At 45.9% G+C, this 16,964-nt stretch overlaps 1 protein-coding gene across 2 annotated transcripts in view; it reads right to left on the minus strand.

The window, feature by feature from the left end:
- The window catches only part of PDE1C (phosphodiesterase 1C), a 622,342-nt gene that overhangs the window by 477,561 nt on the left and 127,817 nt on the right, over window positions 1-16,964 (minus strand). The window contains exon 1 of one of the 2 annotated variants that reach the window (XM_063100844.1): window positions 15,455-15,539. The exons of the other annotated variant lie outside the window; for it this stretch is intronic. Coding sequence (XP_062956914.1) covers window positions 15,455-15,539 — 85 coding nt within the window. Of the gene's footprint in view, window positions 1-15,454; window positions 15,540-16,964 lie in introns of those variants that run through there. 2 annotated transcript variants of the gene reach the window in all.

The raw sequence follows: 16,964 nt of genomic DNA on the forward strand, positions 1-16,964 counted from the left end.
ACCACGGATCCCCATCAATGGAAAAAGATGTGGCTTGCCATCACCCTGAGGGACACTTTCAGTGGGATGATTACAGCTGCTATGACAACAAGGGGGGGATGTGATGTCATATAATAATCCAGTGACTTCGACATTCCCGTCCCAATGCAGAGCTCTCACTGCCAGCTGGAAATCCAGCAGAGACCTCATTAAGGGCATCTGCTCAGTAATTACTATAAGTTTCCCCTCATCACGCATCCAGCTCTGAAAACAGCCCTACCACAGAACTTCAGTGCCTGATTCACAGAGGGCTTTAATCTTCCACTTCTGCAGAGTTCAGACTGAGCCACCAGAGACGGCATGGTCAGGTTCCAGCACAGTTGGTAACAGGGACCAGGAGGGAAGACGCAATCAGAGGACTTTATTGAAGCCAAGATGAACTTAAAGCCTCAGGTGTTTAACTAAGGTATCTTATGTTACATCTCCCTTGCAGGTTTAAATGCTGTAATTTCCATTAGAGAAAGTCTAATACACTTCTAACCTACAGAAAAGAAGTGCAAATAGCAGTGACTGTACAGCAAGCCAGAGAACCAATTGCAGTATTAGAATGCATAATAAATTCTACAATGAATGTGAAATCCCAAGACCCTGTTCTCACAGCACTAGTAGTACAGTGCGCTGCAGAGAGTAGGGACAAACTGCTATAGTGCAAGGAGCCAGACAGAATGGGTTTCAAGTCCTGACCCTATTCCTTAATCTCCTGAGCCTCAGTTTCCTCACCTATAAAATGAGAATAATTATGAGTCAAAACGGTTGTTGAAAATCAAACATAAAGCTCTGAGCCTAGTGCTTAGTCCTCAAAAAAAGTTAGTTCTCCTAAAAAAAAAATTCAAAGAAAACTAGACAGATAGGTCAATGAGCTAATTGGTCCCTTATTAAGTCTTGACTGGACCAATGCAAAAGTCTCCTAACTAGCCTCTCTGTCTAGCCACAATCCTGCTGCTAACCATTATCATGCTAACATAGCATGATCTTCTTACCAGTGATGCTTCCTCTGCCTAGAACGTTTCCAAAATTTCTCTAATGCCCTTCCTATTTCCAACCTCATCCAGCTCCATGATTCTTTCCGCACATCAGAAACACTTAGATTTCTAAAAATGCACATGCCTGTGCCCCATCCCAAACTATGGAACCGGAATCTCCAGAGCGTGGGGCCTGGCAATCTTTAACTAGCTTTCCATTTGGTTCTTATGTAGCCGGCCCTGTCCCTCAGTACTTGAGAACCACGAACCTAGCTGATTCTTACTTGAAACTTAATTCAAGAACTCTCATACATTGCTAATGGGATTTTAAAATGATGCAGCCACTTTGGAAAACAGTTTGACAGTTCCTTAAAAGTTAACATTAAATTATCATACAACCCAGCAATTCCATTCCTAGTCTACCCAAGAGACTGAAAACATATCCACATACAAAGACGTACATAAATGTTTACAGCAGCATTATTTGTAATAGCCAAAACTGGAAACAACGCGTGTCCATCAGTTGACGAATGGATAAACAAATGTACATATAGTGGAATACTCAAAATAAAACAAAATACTTATACACAGCAATGATTGCAGAACTCTGTAAATTCACTAAAAACTGATTAATTGTACCCTTAAAATGGGTAAATCTTATGGTTTGTCAATTACAATAGGAAGAAAAGAAAGGGGTAGGAGGGAAGGAACAGGAGGGGTGGGAAGGAGGGCAAAACAACTCACAAATGGAGAAAACCGAATCTGAGGCTTTGTGAGTCCTGCACAGTCAGACTGGGCCTCACTGGACCTTCCTGCCCTTTGTTACCACATCCTTTACGAATTCCTCAAACAGTGCTTGGCCCAGGCATGTTATTTTCCAATGTCAGTGTCCCTGCAAGCCCACACACTTTTTGAGGATGAAGAAAATTGCCCAGTGTCTTCCTCTACTTACAGGAAAGCCAACACGAGCTCCACAAATGTTAGTAAGAGAATGAATGAAGGAATGAGTAACCAACTGATTGAGCTTTCAGCTGAAATAAACTATAAGAAACATTCTGGTCCTAAGACTTACTACCCAGTTTCCCTCATAAACCCTCTCCTTGAGATGCTAAGAGGAGACATTGGCTGTCCCAGTTCTTTGGATTTTTATCAAAGGCATGTCCCATAGGTGTAAGGACCCTTCCCCTGACATCTCCCACACATACTCAAGGTGACACTTAAATTTAGCTACAGATGCCCTGGATTCAAATCCATGTCTGGACAATCCACTCCTCTGGACAAGTGTCTTAGTTTCCTCATCAGAAAATAGGGAATTAGGCCGAGCCCATGGCGCACTCGGGAGAGTGCGGCGCTGGGAGCGCAGCAACGCTCCCGCCGCGGGTTCGGATCCTATATAGGAATGGCCGGTGCACTCACTGGCTGAGTGCCGGTCACGAAAAAGACAAAAAAAAAAAAAAAAAGAAAATAGGGAATTAAATGACCTAGTGCTTACAGAGCCCATGGAATAGGTGTCTGGCATACAGCAAATGCTTAATTGCAGAGAGAGAGAATAGTGTATAGTGTGTAATAGTGTATTAGTGTGCAGAGAGTAGAGAATAGTGTGGGTGTATGCTTGGTGAGACACCACCACCCACATAGGCCATGCTGTGAAACTCTCAGGTAAGTTCCACTTGACATCCAGGATTAGGGAAGCTGATGTGAGCACAAAAGAGGGTCTAGGCACTAAGTTAGAGAGAGCAAGCTGAGTAATTTAAAATACCCATATATACAATGAAATTTTAAAAAACAGGTAATAGAACAACATGCATGATCCCATTTAAATAGAATGCAATAGAATATTATGTGAACCTAGGATAGGATATTAACAGAGGTTATCTGTGGATAATGAGGTTTTCTTTCCTGAGTTCCTAAAATGAATATGGATCATTTTTACAGGCAAATAACATTAATAACACTATCTTCATTTTGTTAAAAAATGAATTAAGTAATTAGGAAAATGAAGACAGCCTCCAGCCCCCAAGGACCACCTACTGCTCTGGAAGCCTGAAAGTTTGTCTGGTTTGTTCTGAAGAGAGAATTAGTACTCGGAAGGATACAAGAAGGTCCAGATACAGAGGAGGAATGCCAAACATATGGTAATAGCCGGTTATTACACAATAGCAACATCATCCAACGAACACTTGCCAACTGATTCTCCACAGTATAGCCAGAGTGTGCTTTTATAAACACAAATCTGATCATGTCGCCTCTGCTTAAAGTGGTTCATTGCCTTCCACTGCTCTTGGGAAAAAGATCAAAACCCTTCAATGGGCCAATGAGGCCTCACATGGTCAAACCTCTGCTCACTTCCCTAGCTCTTCTTGATTCCTGCTCCTCCACTACCCACTGGAAAACCCATCTCCAACCTCCAGCCACAGGGCCTCTGCACAGGCTGCTTGCTCCACCTGGATGCTCTCCCACCTCCTCCCCCATGCCCTTCATCAGAGAAGCCCACCCAACCCCCCAGACAGGCTGTATCCCACTACTGGGCACTCCCACAGCACCTGGCCTTTCCGTCAGAGCACAGTTATACTGTTCATGTCCATGGGCCCCACTGGACTATAAGCACCATGACAGAGCTGGTCTGTTTTGCTCACATCGTATCCCCAGTTCCTAACACCATAACTGCATGATTAAAACCCATGAGCTGGCAGGGGCACCGCAGAGAATGAGCCCAGAGAAAAGCAAAGACCAAGTCATGGAAGGCCTGTGAGCTCCACCTGGGAATGTGGGCTTGATCCTGCAGGGAATGGAAAGCTCCTGGAGGGTTTCCATCTGTAAAATGGAGCTGCTCATTGCTGTCTTGCAGGTTGTTGGTAGAATCAAATGGGCTAATGTTCGGGAAAGTGCTTCACAAACATTAAAGCCTTACTGTTACCATCGTCAACACGGGGTAACAGCTTACATAATAGCTGCATAATCACCCCAGGAAGCCCCCTTGAAATACTAAGACAGGCTTACAGTCTTACACAACTTGACTAAATTCTGCAGCTTTTAAGCTTTTGTCACCGTGTTGAACAATTGGCCTCATGGATGACCCAGATGAGAAAGGAAGAAAATGCATCTTGTTACAAAATTGGGTTTCCCTGCAGCCCAGCAGATGGTTGGGATCTAGTTTGGCTCATAGTCCTGCTGGTTCCCTCTTTAAGAGCTGCTGGATTCCCCTTCAATACTTAAATGACTTGACAACATTTGAAAATCTAAAGTAACTTCCAACTGTTAATGAAAGATGAATCACTAGACACAGTGGGCCGTTCTTGGAATTTGTAAACTAATGACTTTAAAATAGAAATTCATCCACTTTCCTATTCACTGAATCCTGTTGGTTAATTTGGGCTCCCTGGGCCCAAAGTCAAAGTAAAACAATGCCAGCTTTCTCCTGGGGCCTCTCGGAGAGATGGAACTTCCAAAAGGTTGAAGGGTTCCCATACTTTATGATTGCAGGACAAACCTCTAAGCCAGCTGAAACACCTCCAGGTTTGGCATGAACTAGGGAAGGAGACAAGGAAAGGGAAAGGAACTAATATTTTTATAAGCACCTGCAATGGTCTCATTACTAGGCCAGCACTTTACACATGTCATATCATATATAGATTATTATTATTCCTACTTTACAAGATTAAGAAATAAGACTGAGAAAGGTAAAGAAAGTGGTCAGATATCTCATAAATGGTGAGCATCTGATCTCAGCAATTCAATTTCTGGTCTGTTCAAAAATGAAGAAAAAATACTTTTTTTACCATATATACCACAATAATTTTTTTGAGATGATCACAAAGAGCCAAGATGCCAGAGGAATAAAATATATAATTCAGCAGGTCCAACACAGCATTCCAACCAAAGACACAAAAAATAAAACCAGGAAAGAGCCCTGGAGCTTACGGCAGCCTTGCTCATGGGTTTGAGCTTGGGTGAGTCACTTCTCCATCTGTCTAATCTCAAGTTGTGAAAGCTGAATTAGACCGTCTATACACAGCCCTTTCTTCTGCTGGAAGTCACTGGTGATGTGAGTCCAGAATGGCTGGTCCTTCTCCTGTTTTCTTCTCCAAACCCATGGACTCATAATAGCTGAGCCACTCTATGGTGTGATCAAGAAAAAAGGAAGCACAGCCCTTAAGAGAGGCAGAAAGACAAGGCAGGAGTCCGCAAACAATGACTGTGATTTCCTCTCGGGGAAACAAACACTGGCAAGCATATGTGGCCTAACACTCACAGACGGAGTCTTGAGTGCTGCGGACCTTCGTCCAGCAAGCACTGCCCTCCACCAAGTGAAAACCAGCTTCCAGCAACTCCACCTCCAAGCCCGCCCCAGGACCCTTGGGGAAGGCCTGGTTCTCAGGCCGAGCTCCCGCCACACTCCAGAGCCTGCTGCCAGCAGGACAGGAAGTGCCAACCAGCTCTCCCAGAGCAGCTGGCACCAATTACCCAGCCTCAGCTGGAAGCACTCGGCTGGGCAGAGGCAGGCACTCCAGACCCCCAGCCTGGTCGGAAATCCTACCCTAAAACAAAGACAGCCTTGCAGCCATGCCAGAGCTTGTCAGAAGTGGCTGGTCGGGCCGTAGGAAGCAGCCAGGGGCAGGCTGGTGGGCACCATCCAGGGAAGCAGCTGTGGGTCTGGGAGTCTTGCCCACTTCCTGATTTCAGAGCCCCTCCATCGTCACAAGCAGCAGCTACCAATTACTGGGCACCTAGAGCATCCTGGGGTCCTACAGTCCTCATCCTAATGAATCCTCCCAACAATGCAACAAAGAAAGAAGAGTTATCCCCACTTACTAATGAGAAGCCTGTCTCTCAAAGAGGTGAATGATCTTTTCCACGGCCACAGGGACAGAAAGTGCCAGAACTGGGGCTAGAGCTGGGTCTTCTGCGTCACCTCCCTTACCCCCCAGCATCCCAGCAGGGGGGTGCTAACCATCTAACAAGGGCCTGGCAGTTAGGGGCTCACTCTGCAAAACCATCACAAGTGACACACTAAATCCTAAAAGATGATTAACTGATTGAGGAAATGGGGACACCTGGAGGACCACCATGGATTCCTCAAGAACAACTGTACAACATCAAGAGACCAATACCCAAGGACACAAAAGTGAATGCCTATTGGCATAAAATGCCAGTTTTAAACAACAGAAAGCAAAAGACCAAGGTCATTCTTGCAGCTTTCCAAAGAACAGTATATGTGGGTGTTTGATCAAGCAGGACTCAGAGCTGGCTATTATTATTTTCATGTTAATAATATTATTAGAATATACGCTTATGGACATATATTATAAATATATAATTAAAATATTATCATAACATTTATGTAGAACTTACTGTGTACCAAGTGCTGTTCTGAGTGCTTGATGTATATTAACTCATTTACTCCTCTAACACCCTAGGAAGTAGGTAATATCATTACCTCCATCTAACAAATGAGCACATTAAAATACAGACAGGGGGCTGGTCAGTCAGCTCACTTGGGAGAGTGTGGTGCTGATAACACCAAAATCAAGGGTTCAGATCCCTGTACAGGCCAGCCACACAAAAAAAAATACAGAAAGGTTAAGTAACTTGTCCAAGATCACACAGCTAATAAACTGTGAAGCCAAAATTCCAACCAAGGTAGTCGAGCTCCAGAATCCATCCATTCTCTTAACCTCTACACATACTGTCTCTCAGATCCACCAAGCATTTATTAAAAAGGACCCACGTTAGGTGCTTCCATATCTATTTTCTATTATTTCCATTTGTTCTTGGTAACAAACAAATCTAGTAACACAAATTGAAGTCATAAAGGTTTCATATCATATCAGAATGGAGTTAATCCCGCAGGCAAGCAGAAACACTTGGAAATCTCCACCTAATCCCCCATTTCCCACTTTGATTGCATAAAAATGAAGTAGCTGGAAGGCCCGGGCAGCAACACAATGACCTGCATTTGGTCCTTCCTTGAGTCTAGCTCAGTGGTTATCAAACTTCACTATGAGAAAGAAAACCGCACAAAGTTGTATCCACAAAGCTCAGCATTCTTCCAGAATAATGTCAACTCTGAGCTCCTCATTAGTCCTACATGCAATTTGCCTCCACTCTCCTCTGAACTCTGCAAAGTGTCCTTCCCCTGAAATCCCCAGTATGTCCCACTTAGCCAGTCCCCCACACCCTCTCCACTTTGGGAAGGCTGGGGCAGCTTCAGGACTCAAAGCTTACCTCCTCAGGGAGTAGCAGGAACCACAGAGATTTCCTTATCCAACCAGTTCATTTACAGATGGGGAAACTGAGGCTCATGTTAAGTAAGTGACTTGCCCAGGATCTAAGAACAAGTTAGTGAGGAGCTAATCCCATCTCCTAATTCTGATTCCAGTATGTGTTTTTCACTACACTGTGCTTTTCTTTCCCCACGGTTCCCCCTGCCCTGCCACACTGCCTAGTTTAGTGCCATATTCAGCAAATATTTATTAACTTACCAATAATAAAAACTAACAACTCTGAATGTCTAGTATGTGCCAGGCCCTCTTATACAAGCTAGAGCCACACTGTGACTTTCATGGACCCTGGACACTCTGCTTTTGTGGGTCCCATCCTCCATAAAAAACAATTTTTAAACATTTAAAATACATTTTAGGATCGTGCTGGTATGCAGAAGAATATGTTATAATTATACTTTTTTATTTTTATTTATTGTGATAGGAGCACAACATGAGATCCAGCCTCAAATTTTTAAGTGTACTATAAACATGATGTACAGCAGATCTCTAGAGCTTATTCATCTTGTTTAACTGAAACTTTACAAATTAAAACATTTTGTTCAATCTAAAAGTCTATTTTTTTCTAATTTTAAAACAAATTAAAATATTTTCATATGCTCCTGAAATTATTGTGGCCTGAGCACTACACCTACTATGTGCAATGGATACATCGGCCGTGCTAAGACCTCAACTTGCACTCTCTCCCTCAATTTCCCCACCCAGCAAGGTAGATACTATTTATTTTGACCATTCTACAGCTTATGAAACTTAGCTTTAGCTATGCAGTGCTACCTCTCTAAGATCACAACAAAAGGATGGTGGGGTTCAGGGTTGGAACCCCGAGTGTGTAACCCCAGAGACGGTATATATTATATATGGTATATGTATTCGGGACTCTACTAAACCCAATGTAACCATCCTGGTCCCCTCTTCCTGATGTGTACCAGGCTAGAGCCCCAGGCCAGGCTCAGGACTGGCATTGCTGCTGTGCTGTTCTCCCCACCACCCTCAGCTTGTTCCATGGACCCAGGTGGACTCTGCCCAGGTCTGCAGAGGTGGCCAGGCACTGTGTGGCCGGGGAAGGTGCATCAGTCCACAGGAAGGCAGGAGGGTGCCCAGAGCACACTTGTCAGGGGCCAACACAGTCGTACAGGGCATCCTGGCTGCCCACCCCACACATCCTGGCTGCCCCCATTCTCCCTCAGGATCACACCGCTTACCCTCACCCACTCCCAGCTAATGCCAGCTCTACCCGCAGTGTGATTTCAGGCAGACAGTGCGCAGACACCCACAGTGTGACAGCCTGCACTGTGCATGGCACTACTCTCCCCTGGCCATGGTTCACCCACAAGGAAGGTGTTATTAGCTCCATTTATTTGGAGAAGGAAACTGAGGCTCCAAGAAGCCAAATGGCTTGCGTGATGGGCATAATAAATCTGTGTGACTCCAATGCCCAGGGTTTCTCACGACAAATGCAACATCTCAGCTGACACACACCCCTAAACCCCTGCACTCCCGTTCCTGGCTGATTGCAACCCCATCGTGAGAGCCTCATTCCTCAAGCTACAGATAGGGCTTCTCTTGGTTGAAGTGCAAATGCTGCAAGGGGGCACATGCATTTTAACCAGTATGAACTTCCCCATAGTAACAAGAAGCATTTGAAGGGCATCCTAGAGAGAGCAGAGCAATTCTTCCTGCATAACCTGACTGGATCCTCACCACAGATCATAACTAAGGACCACACTCCCCACTCTGCACGTGAGGAACTGAGGCTCGGAGAAGTGCAGAATGGAGAGCAACGTGTTGGGGAGCAGGGACCACAAGCCCCGGTTTGCAGGACTCTTCCTTCCACACCCTGCCCCTCCGGGCTCTGGCTCCAGTCTTCTCGGAGATGCGAGGGGTGGGGGGGATTATGTCAGTGGGCACAGGGGAGTGGCTGTGGAATATTTCACCTTGGATCCTTATTGGGCTCTTTGCTCCCCACCATCACCTCCAGCCAGGTATACAATGCCTAAAGGTCTTGTCTCCTCCTGGACAGACAAGCAGGCAGACAGAAGACAGACACTCAGCTGAGATAGTGCAGACATGAGTCTGTGCTGAGTAAGTCCTCAGCCATATGTACCAAGGGAGGCCAGGGACCTCTGTTCCTGGACTGGAGGGTAGGGCTCACCCCAGTGCATGCAACCAAGTTACCCTGGCCTGCCCCAATCCCCCCAACAGAAGCATCCGCCAGCAGGCCCCTCCCCTCGGCTTCAGCTCCCAGTCCCCAGCGGTCCAACGGCGGGATGGGGAACCCTCACTGCTGTCTAGGGGCCCATGTTTTTCCTCCTCTGAGACAACCCAGGGAGAGAAAACACAGGGCAGGGGAGCCAGTGGCGGTTGCTACAGGAAACACATCCCTCTGTTAGCAACGCCTCTTCAGTACAAGCCTAGAATTTTCCACATAACATAACCATCAGGTTCATTTTTGAAGGAAGCAGCTTCTTTGCCATACACCCCCCACTGCATCCTCCCAGCCTGTACTGTCACCTCCTCCTGATACCTTGAGGTCATCACTGAAGGGAGGAGGGAAGAAGACTGCCCTCCCTGAGCCCCATTTTCTCATCAATAGAATGAACATTGAGGATTATCAAAAGAGATCAAGTGGGGCCCATTCAGGAGGTTTAACCAGAAAGAAGTGCCTTGGTTTTCTGCACACATGCTTCACTTTAGGGGTGGGGGTATTTGTTTGTTTGTATTTCAGGCAGCTTCATGCACAAGGTAAGAATCTGTAAGCCCACTTAATACAAACCCAAATAGATATCCAAACCCCAGAAGACAAAGAAAGTTCTTCTGAAAAACAAAAGACTTCCTCCAGCCCCTATCACCACCATCATTCACTTCATATTCAAATGCTCGTTCACAAGCTGCCCCCACCTAGTCAAATTACACTTGAACTTCTACATATGGCCTTCAGTTCATGCTAATCATTATAATCACTTGCAGCAATCACTAGTTCAATAGTTTCCCAGGGATGGAACCTTCAAATCATGAAGGCTCATTGACAGTCCTTTCTGGATGTGGCACATGTTCAACCTCATCGTCTTGCTTCCAAGACCTCTTGACCACATGCCCATTTTGTGACTTGAAAAAATTATTTAAAGAGGATGCAAAACCATTTGCCCTGGGACACAGGGAGAGGCAGATTCACAAGCCCTATTTCTTTGACCTGGTCTTCGTCCAGCCATCCAGCCCTGCCTAAGGCAATGGTCCCATCTCTTTCCAGTCTTGCCCAGCTGGGCTGGTTCAGCAGACCTGACGAACTTCCAGATCTCTCTTCATCTGCATGATGGGCTAGTCCAAAGGCTCAAGCAGAAGTCAAGTCCACTGTGGGAGGCAGCATGGTGTGTAAGACAAACCCTGGGCACAGCAATTAGGGCATCTGTAGTATGAACTCAATCTGCCACATCCTAGCTCTGTGACTTCTGGCAAATTACTTCCTCTTGAAGTCTTAGGAGTTTCTTCTCCTAAAAGGGGCTCCTAACAGCCAACTTTCACATTTATGAATGGGATGGAATGAGCTGAAGAAAGCCCCAGCTCAGAGCCTTGACCACACCCACAGCTGCTCATTCTACACAGAAGCTCCTGTTCTTGGTGCAGCTGGACCTCAGTTCCCGAGTGCCTGCAGCCAGGGCGTAGGCCAGTTCAGGAGCCCCAGGATGCCATGTCAGAAGAAACGCTTGCAGGGTTTCTCCATGGGTGTAATACTGGTGTTAGAGGAGGCCATTCCTCACTGCCCAGGGCTGTCTCTCACACAGCAAAATGTTTAACTCCTCTGGCTCCCTGTCCCCCAGCCTAGCAACCCAAAAGTACTCTGTACATGTCTGAATACACTTGGGGAGTACCATCCCTGGGGGAGAATCATAGTTGATGACTTCTCCCTATCAGAACTGGAAGGGAATGCCTCCCCTCAGCCCAGAAATATGTGTTCAGCAGAAAGTTTTGCCAGGAGCCCTCCAAGAAGAGTTTGTTCATGACCTTGCCACCAGGGCGGCTCATACCTACCTGCCTGCAGGACCCCAAAGTCCCCATTGTCCTGATAAGCCTCTCCCTGTAAAAATCTTTTGAGTGGCCAATACCATAAAATGAATTCCTCAGTAGAGTTCTTTGACCTAGAAGTTTTGCATAATTAACTCTCTAGAAGAGAAAGTGATGCCTAATGACAGAATATCACACACCTGAGAAAGGGAGAGATCTGGAAGTCACCAGAACCTCATCAGATTTCCTCTATCACATGGCAGGAGGGGAACTGTCCACCCTCTCCACCCTGCTGAAGTGCATAACAAGCTGGCAACCATGGGCATGGGCTACAAGATATCTGTCCACTCTCAGAGCAAGTTCTGACTGTCACTCACTGATGGTGCAAGGATGGGAATCCTCATGCTTGGGAGAAATATTTGTAACATACATGACAGACAGCACCTGCAAGTGTTTACACACACACACACATAAACACACACACATGGGGGTACTTCAAAAACTTCATGGAAAGATTCATATTATCTTTTAATTTTATTTTTCCACAAACTTTTTGAAGTACCCTCAAATATATATATATATATATATAAGCATGTTTTGGTTAATGACGGACCACACTGTAGTTCCATAAAATTATAATACCATATTTTTACTGTACCTTTTCTATGTTTAGATATGTTTAGGTACACGAATACTTACCACTGTGTTAACAATGGCCTACAGTATTCAGTACAGTAACATGCTGTACAGGTCTGTAGCCTAGGAACAATAGGCTGTACCATATAGCCTGGGTGTGTAGCAGGCTATATACTGTCTAGGTTTGTGTAGTGCACTCTATGATGTTAGCGCAACAACGAAATTACCTAACAACGTATTTCTCAGAACGCATCCCCATTGTTAAATGACACGTGTACGCATGTATGCACATGTATATTTGTATATATACACACATACACACATGTATGTATGTAATACATATTAGTGTACATTAATCATACAATTATGATTAACATATAGTATATTAAAGTAATATATAGTAATTATAATTACATATTATATATAATCAAAATATATTATATACATTAAGAATACTTGAAAATTAATAATAAATGATGAACTCCTCCAGAGGAAAAATATGCAGGAAAAGGACATAAAAAGGCAATTTTACGAAAGAAGTAAAATAATTTGTGGAATTGAGATCCACCTTCCACCTCTCAAATTAGGATTTTTTAAAAGAATTATAGTGTCCGGCACTTGAGAGAGCATGTGGGTAACTTGATACATTGCTGGTGGGAGTGTGTAAGCAGGAAAATCTTTCCAAAGAGCAGTTGAACAATAAGTTTTAAAGTTCCTACAAATACTCATACACTTGGATCATGAAAATTATACTTCTGGAAGTTTATCCTTAAAAAGTATTTATGGATGTACTCAAAGATATAGTTTTTTTTTGGTCATTGTTTGTTATGGTAAAAATTAAAAGCAACCTAAATAGCCAACAATAGATTCGATAAATATTTTACATTAGCATGAAAGAAAGCTAATAAAACATTATTAAATCTCAGATTTCCAAACATTGATTGCATTTTGCTGAAAAAAAAAAAAAAAGAAAGAAAGAAAGAAAAACTTTGTGCATATGCAAAAATCACTGGAAATATGTACAAGAAATATTGATACTCAGCATTGGGTCGTAAACTTACAGGCGATTTTCTTTTTTCTTTCTTTCTTTCTTTTTGATTATCTGTATTTTCTAAAATGTCTATATTGGCCTAAAATTTCTAAAATGTCTCAATGGCACTTACTAATTTCTACTTTGTAAAATGGTTATGTATGAACACATCACTCCACAAGTCCAGATTCCTTGAATACAGGTTCTAAGTCTGATTTATCTTCAAAAACTCCCCATGATATTAGCTTAATGCCTTGAATAATTACAACAATTACCATTTACTGAATGTTTGCCATATGGCAGTCATTGTGCTAAATTGTATCTTTTAATACAGTAAAATTCAATAAACATTCATGGAAGGAGCAAGGGAAGGAGGATAGACAGAAAGAAAGAAATGAATAAATGCCCAGCAGTCTGAAGTAAGCTGGCTGCTATCTCACCTGGAAGTGACTAGCTCACATTGGGGTCCCTTCTGACCACCAGCCATACCATCTCTTTCAATGGGAATCGAAGGGGTTAGGAGGAAGGGACCATGCTATGATCCTGGATTTTAGGAAGCCACACTTTTTGGAGGGTAAGATCTCATAGGAACTGCCAGGTAAAACTTAAACACCACTTTTGAAAGTTTTCTTACCAAAGTCAAGAAAACCAATATTAACATGACAATGACCTTTTAATGAAACACTTTTGACCTTGGAAACCTTTAATTCACTTCTGCAAACACGTCCTGAGCACCCACCATCACCATTGGAGGGTGACAGATAAATAAGCACAGTCTCATCCTTAAGGAATATGTAATGTGATGAGGACCACAAATAGGTGCCTAAATAGCTGATTCAAGGCAGAGTGTGAATACTTACCTGGCAGGGGAGATACCATGATCACGATCAAGGCAGAGTGTGAGCTTTCCCCCAGGACTCCCACACTAAGGGGAGTGCAGAGGAAGGAATTCTTTCTGATGGGGATGGAGAGTGGACGAGGTGGCAGGTGAGAGCTGGTGTCTGAAGGGTAGACAAGATTTCTCACTGCTGAGTTTCGGAAATAGCATTCCTGGTTACAGGAACAGCCTGGGTAAAAGCTCTGAGGGGTGGAATACGGAGTGTTTGGAGAAGGTAAGTGTTTGGTCCATGCCCCAGTAATGTTGGACCACTTCCTTAGGAGCAAAAGTGGCCCAGAGGTGAGCTCCTCTTCAATGGTCACTTCTTAACCCTAGCACTGTCCTACTACACCTCCAAGCAGACACGACCCACAAAAAGCAAAATAACGTCGCCCCTCATTTTCAAACGCCTTGGGGTTAAGTTCAGATTTAAGGCCACAGGCTGGCCAGTTGCTCAGTTGGCTAGAGCATGGTGTTACAACATCGTACGCCAAGGGTTCAGATCCCCTTACAGGCCAGCCACCAAAAAACAAGAGAGAAAGAAACCCTTTATTAAGGCCACAGTAACCTGGCCCTCTGGGAAGTAGGAAAGCTGGAGCAGCTCCTAGGCATCTGCCTGGGTCCTGCTGTTCTCCAAATGCTGATATTCCAGAGCGGAAGCCTCCAGGCACTACCTGGGACTACTGGCTCTACCACCTCCTAGGAAGATAAGAAGGCAATCCTTTCACAAGTCACTTCAAAAGAGTCACAGCATGGGACCACTAGCAAAAGTAACAAGGACCAGTCTCCTTAAATGCTAGGCCTCCAGAGGGTCAGCCCTGTGGTCCTGCCCCCTGAGGACACCCCCAGCTCCTTCTTGTCCCCATCTTGGTGAAAGGTTTGGGGAGGAAAGAAAACAGGAGCCCCTGAGAGTCCAGGGAGTAGAGGAGGAAAACCCCAGCACGCAGCTCAGGAGCCCACAGATTTTTCTCAAATATTTTAGTAACATGATATATTAGCCCTTTCTCCTTGCCTGCAACCTCTCCCTTTCCCTCTCTCTCTTTTTCTCTGTCTCTCTCTCTCTCCATGTGAGCCTTTCTCCTTGTTTCAACTTTTGTAGAAACTATGGTCGTCTCCCTCTCTCTCTCTGCATCTCCCTATTGTCTCTGTCTCTGTATTTCTGACCTGGTGTCTAGGTGTTTCTATTAAGGTCTCTGTGTCTAGATGTCTCTGCCATTCTGTCTCTCTCTGCGTCTCTTAGAGTCTAGCATGTCCACGTCTTCCTGTCGCTTCTGTCTTCCCTCTCTCTGTATTTGTCTCCATCTCTCCGTCTCCATCCCTGTCTCTAAACCTCCCCTCCCGGCTCGCGTTACTAAAATCGCGGCAAGGAATCCGAGCAGTTCAGAGAGGTGTGATCCCGAAAGCCAGCTCCAGCCGGATGCCGGGTGACCGCCAGCGAGGGGCGCCGCGGGGACAGCCCCTGGCGCGGCTTACCCGCCCTGCGGCCGCGCCCGGGGACTCCGACCCAGCGAGCGCCCTCTCCGCCCCGCCCGACCCCCGCCCGACTCCCCGGCTTAGAAAGGGACCCTCGCCGCCCCCAGAAGGGGTGTTTGCCCAAGCCCGGAGTCGGACTGGGGTGGAAAGTTCTCACCGATGGTGAAGCTGTAGCCATCGATGCTGAAAGTGGCGCTCCGGCATTTTTTGAAGCCCTCCTTCCTGTTGCCGGCGTCCGTCATGGCTCGGCCGGCGGCGTCCCGGGGTCCCCAGCGGCGGAGCGCGCAGCCCGGCGCCCGCGCCCGAGCCCCGCACTCGGCGGCGTCTCCTCCCCCGGCCGCGCCGCGCGCTGTCACCGCAGACCCGCCGCTCGCTGCGAGCCGAGCGCGCCGGCTGCAGGCGCGGGGACCCAACGTCAACTAATGCGCTCGGCACCCTGCGGAGTCAGCGAGCCATCGCAACCGCCCCATCTCCAGTGCAAGTAGCAGATTTGACGGGAGGAATGTGAACGCGGGGAGGCGACACGCGCCCGTGCGGGGGCCGGGGGCCGGTGGCGAGCGCTGCCCAGGTCCCTGCGCTCCCGCTCCGCTGCGTGCCAGCCGCCCGCGCCAGCGCGCTCCGGCGCGTCTGTTTTCTGTTTCAGCGTCGCCGGCCCTCTCAGGAGGCTGGTGGGTTTGGGGACCCAAGGGAATGGCTGGGATTTGGCGTTGTGCTTCTTCTAGATGTGTTTTCTCTGGCAGGCCGGAGAGCTCCCAAGAAGCACATCAACAGATGGAAAAGCAAACATCTTAGCGGTCAGATGCTACCAAAGTTTACTCCAAACAAGGAAGTCGGGAAAGTCGCCACGCCCACTTCCTCCCAGCAGCTGTCCCCAGACCTAGCCTGGAGCCCCGATAATATCACTTCTCAGCAGCCCCGGGCCAGAAGATAATTATCAAAGTAGCCTGTGTTTGTGGCCTTCACACGGAGGCTCTAAGGTGTGCAATTTACAACCGAGTTAGAAGTCACCCCTTACAATCCATTTCAAATAGTTTGTCCCCATTCTTTAGAATTTGGATGTGACAAATATGATAGACTCCCGCAATTTGAGGAGGTGGGAAAGATCTTACCAATCCTATAGCTAATGCTCTTGTTACAGAAGAGGAAACTGAGGCTGAGAGGAGCTTGAGGAAGGTACTACAGCTAGTAAAGGGCAGAGTTTGGACACAGAAGTTTCACTTTATGACACCAAGTCTGTCCTTGGTCTTTCCTGTGCCTGAAATGACTGTTCGCCAAGTCTTACACAGAGAAAATCATTCCCTCCGGCCAGCGAGCAGTTATTGAGCATTTACAATTGCAGTGCTCTGTGCTGGGGGCTAGGGATGGACATGTTAAAAGACCAGAGCTGAGTCCTACTGAGGAGTCCACGCAGTGTAACATGTCGAAGGACCTATGCTCAATTGTGGGACTACAGTTAAGTTAATCTCATTTGTTGTGATGGAATTTGACACAATTAACAAACACTTGCCAGTAATGAGTGGACCAGATATATATTCCTAATGGGTTCCAGCTGAGTTTAGAGGGCAGTGGCTCCACACATCTTAAGAATTTAATGAAAATTAAAAACCATCTCCAAAAAAACAGGCACATAAACACTCATGTGCAGTATTCTACATACAACTTCAGGG

This window comes from Cynocephalus volans, chromosome 6, assembly GCF_027409185.1.
Source record: "Cynocephalus volans isolate mCynVol1 chromosome 6, mCynVol1.pri, whole genome shotgun sequence".
Classification (NCBI taxonomy): domain Eukaryota; kingdom Metazoa; phylum Chordata; class Mammalia; order Dermoptera; family Cynocephalidae; genus Cynocephalus; species Cynocephalus volans.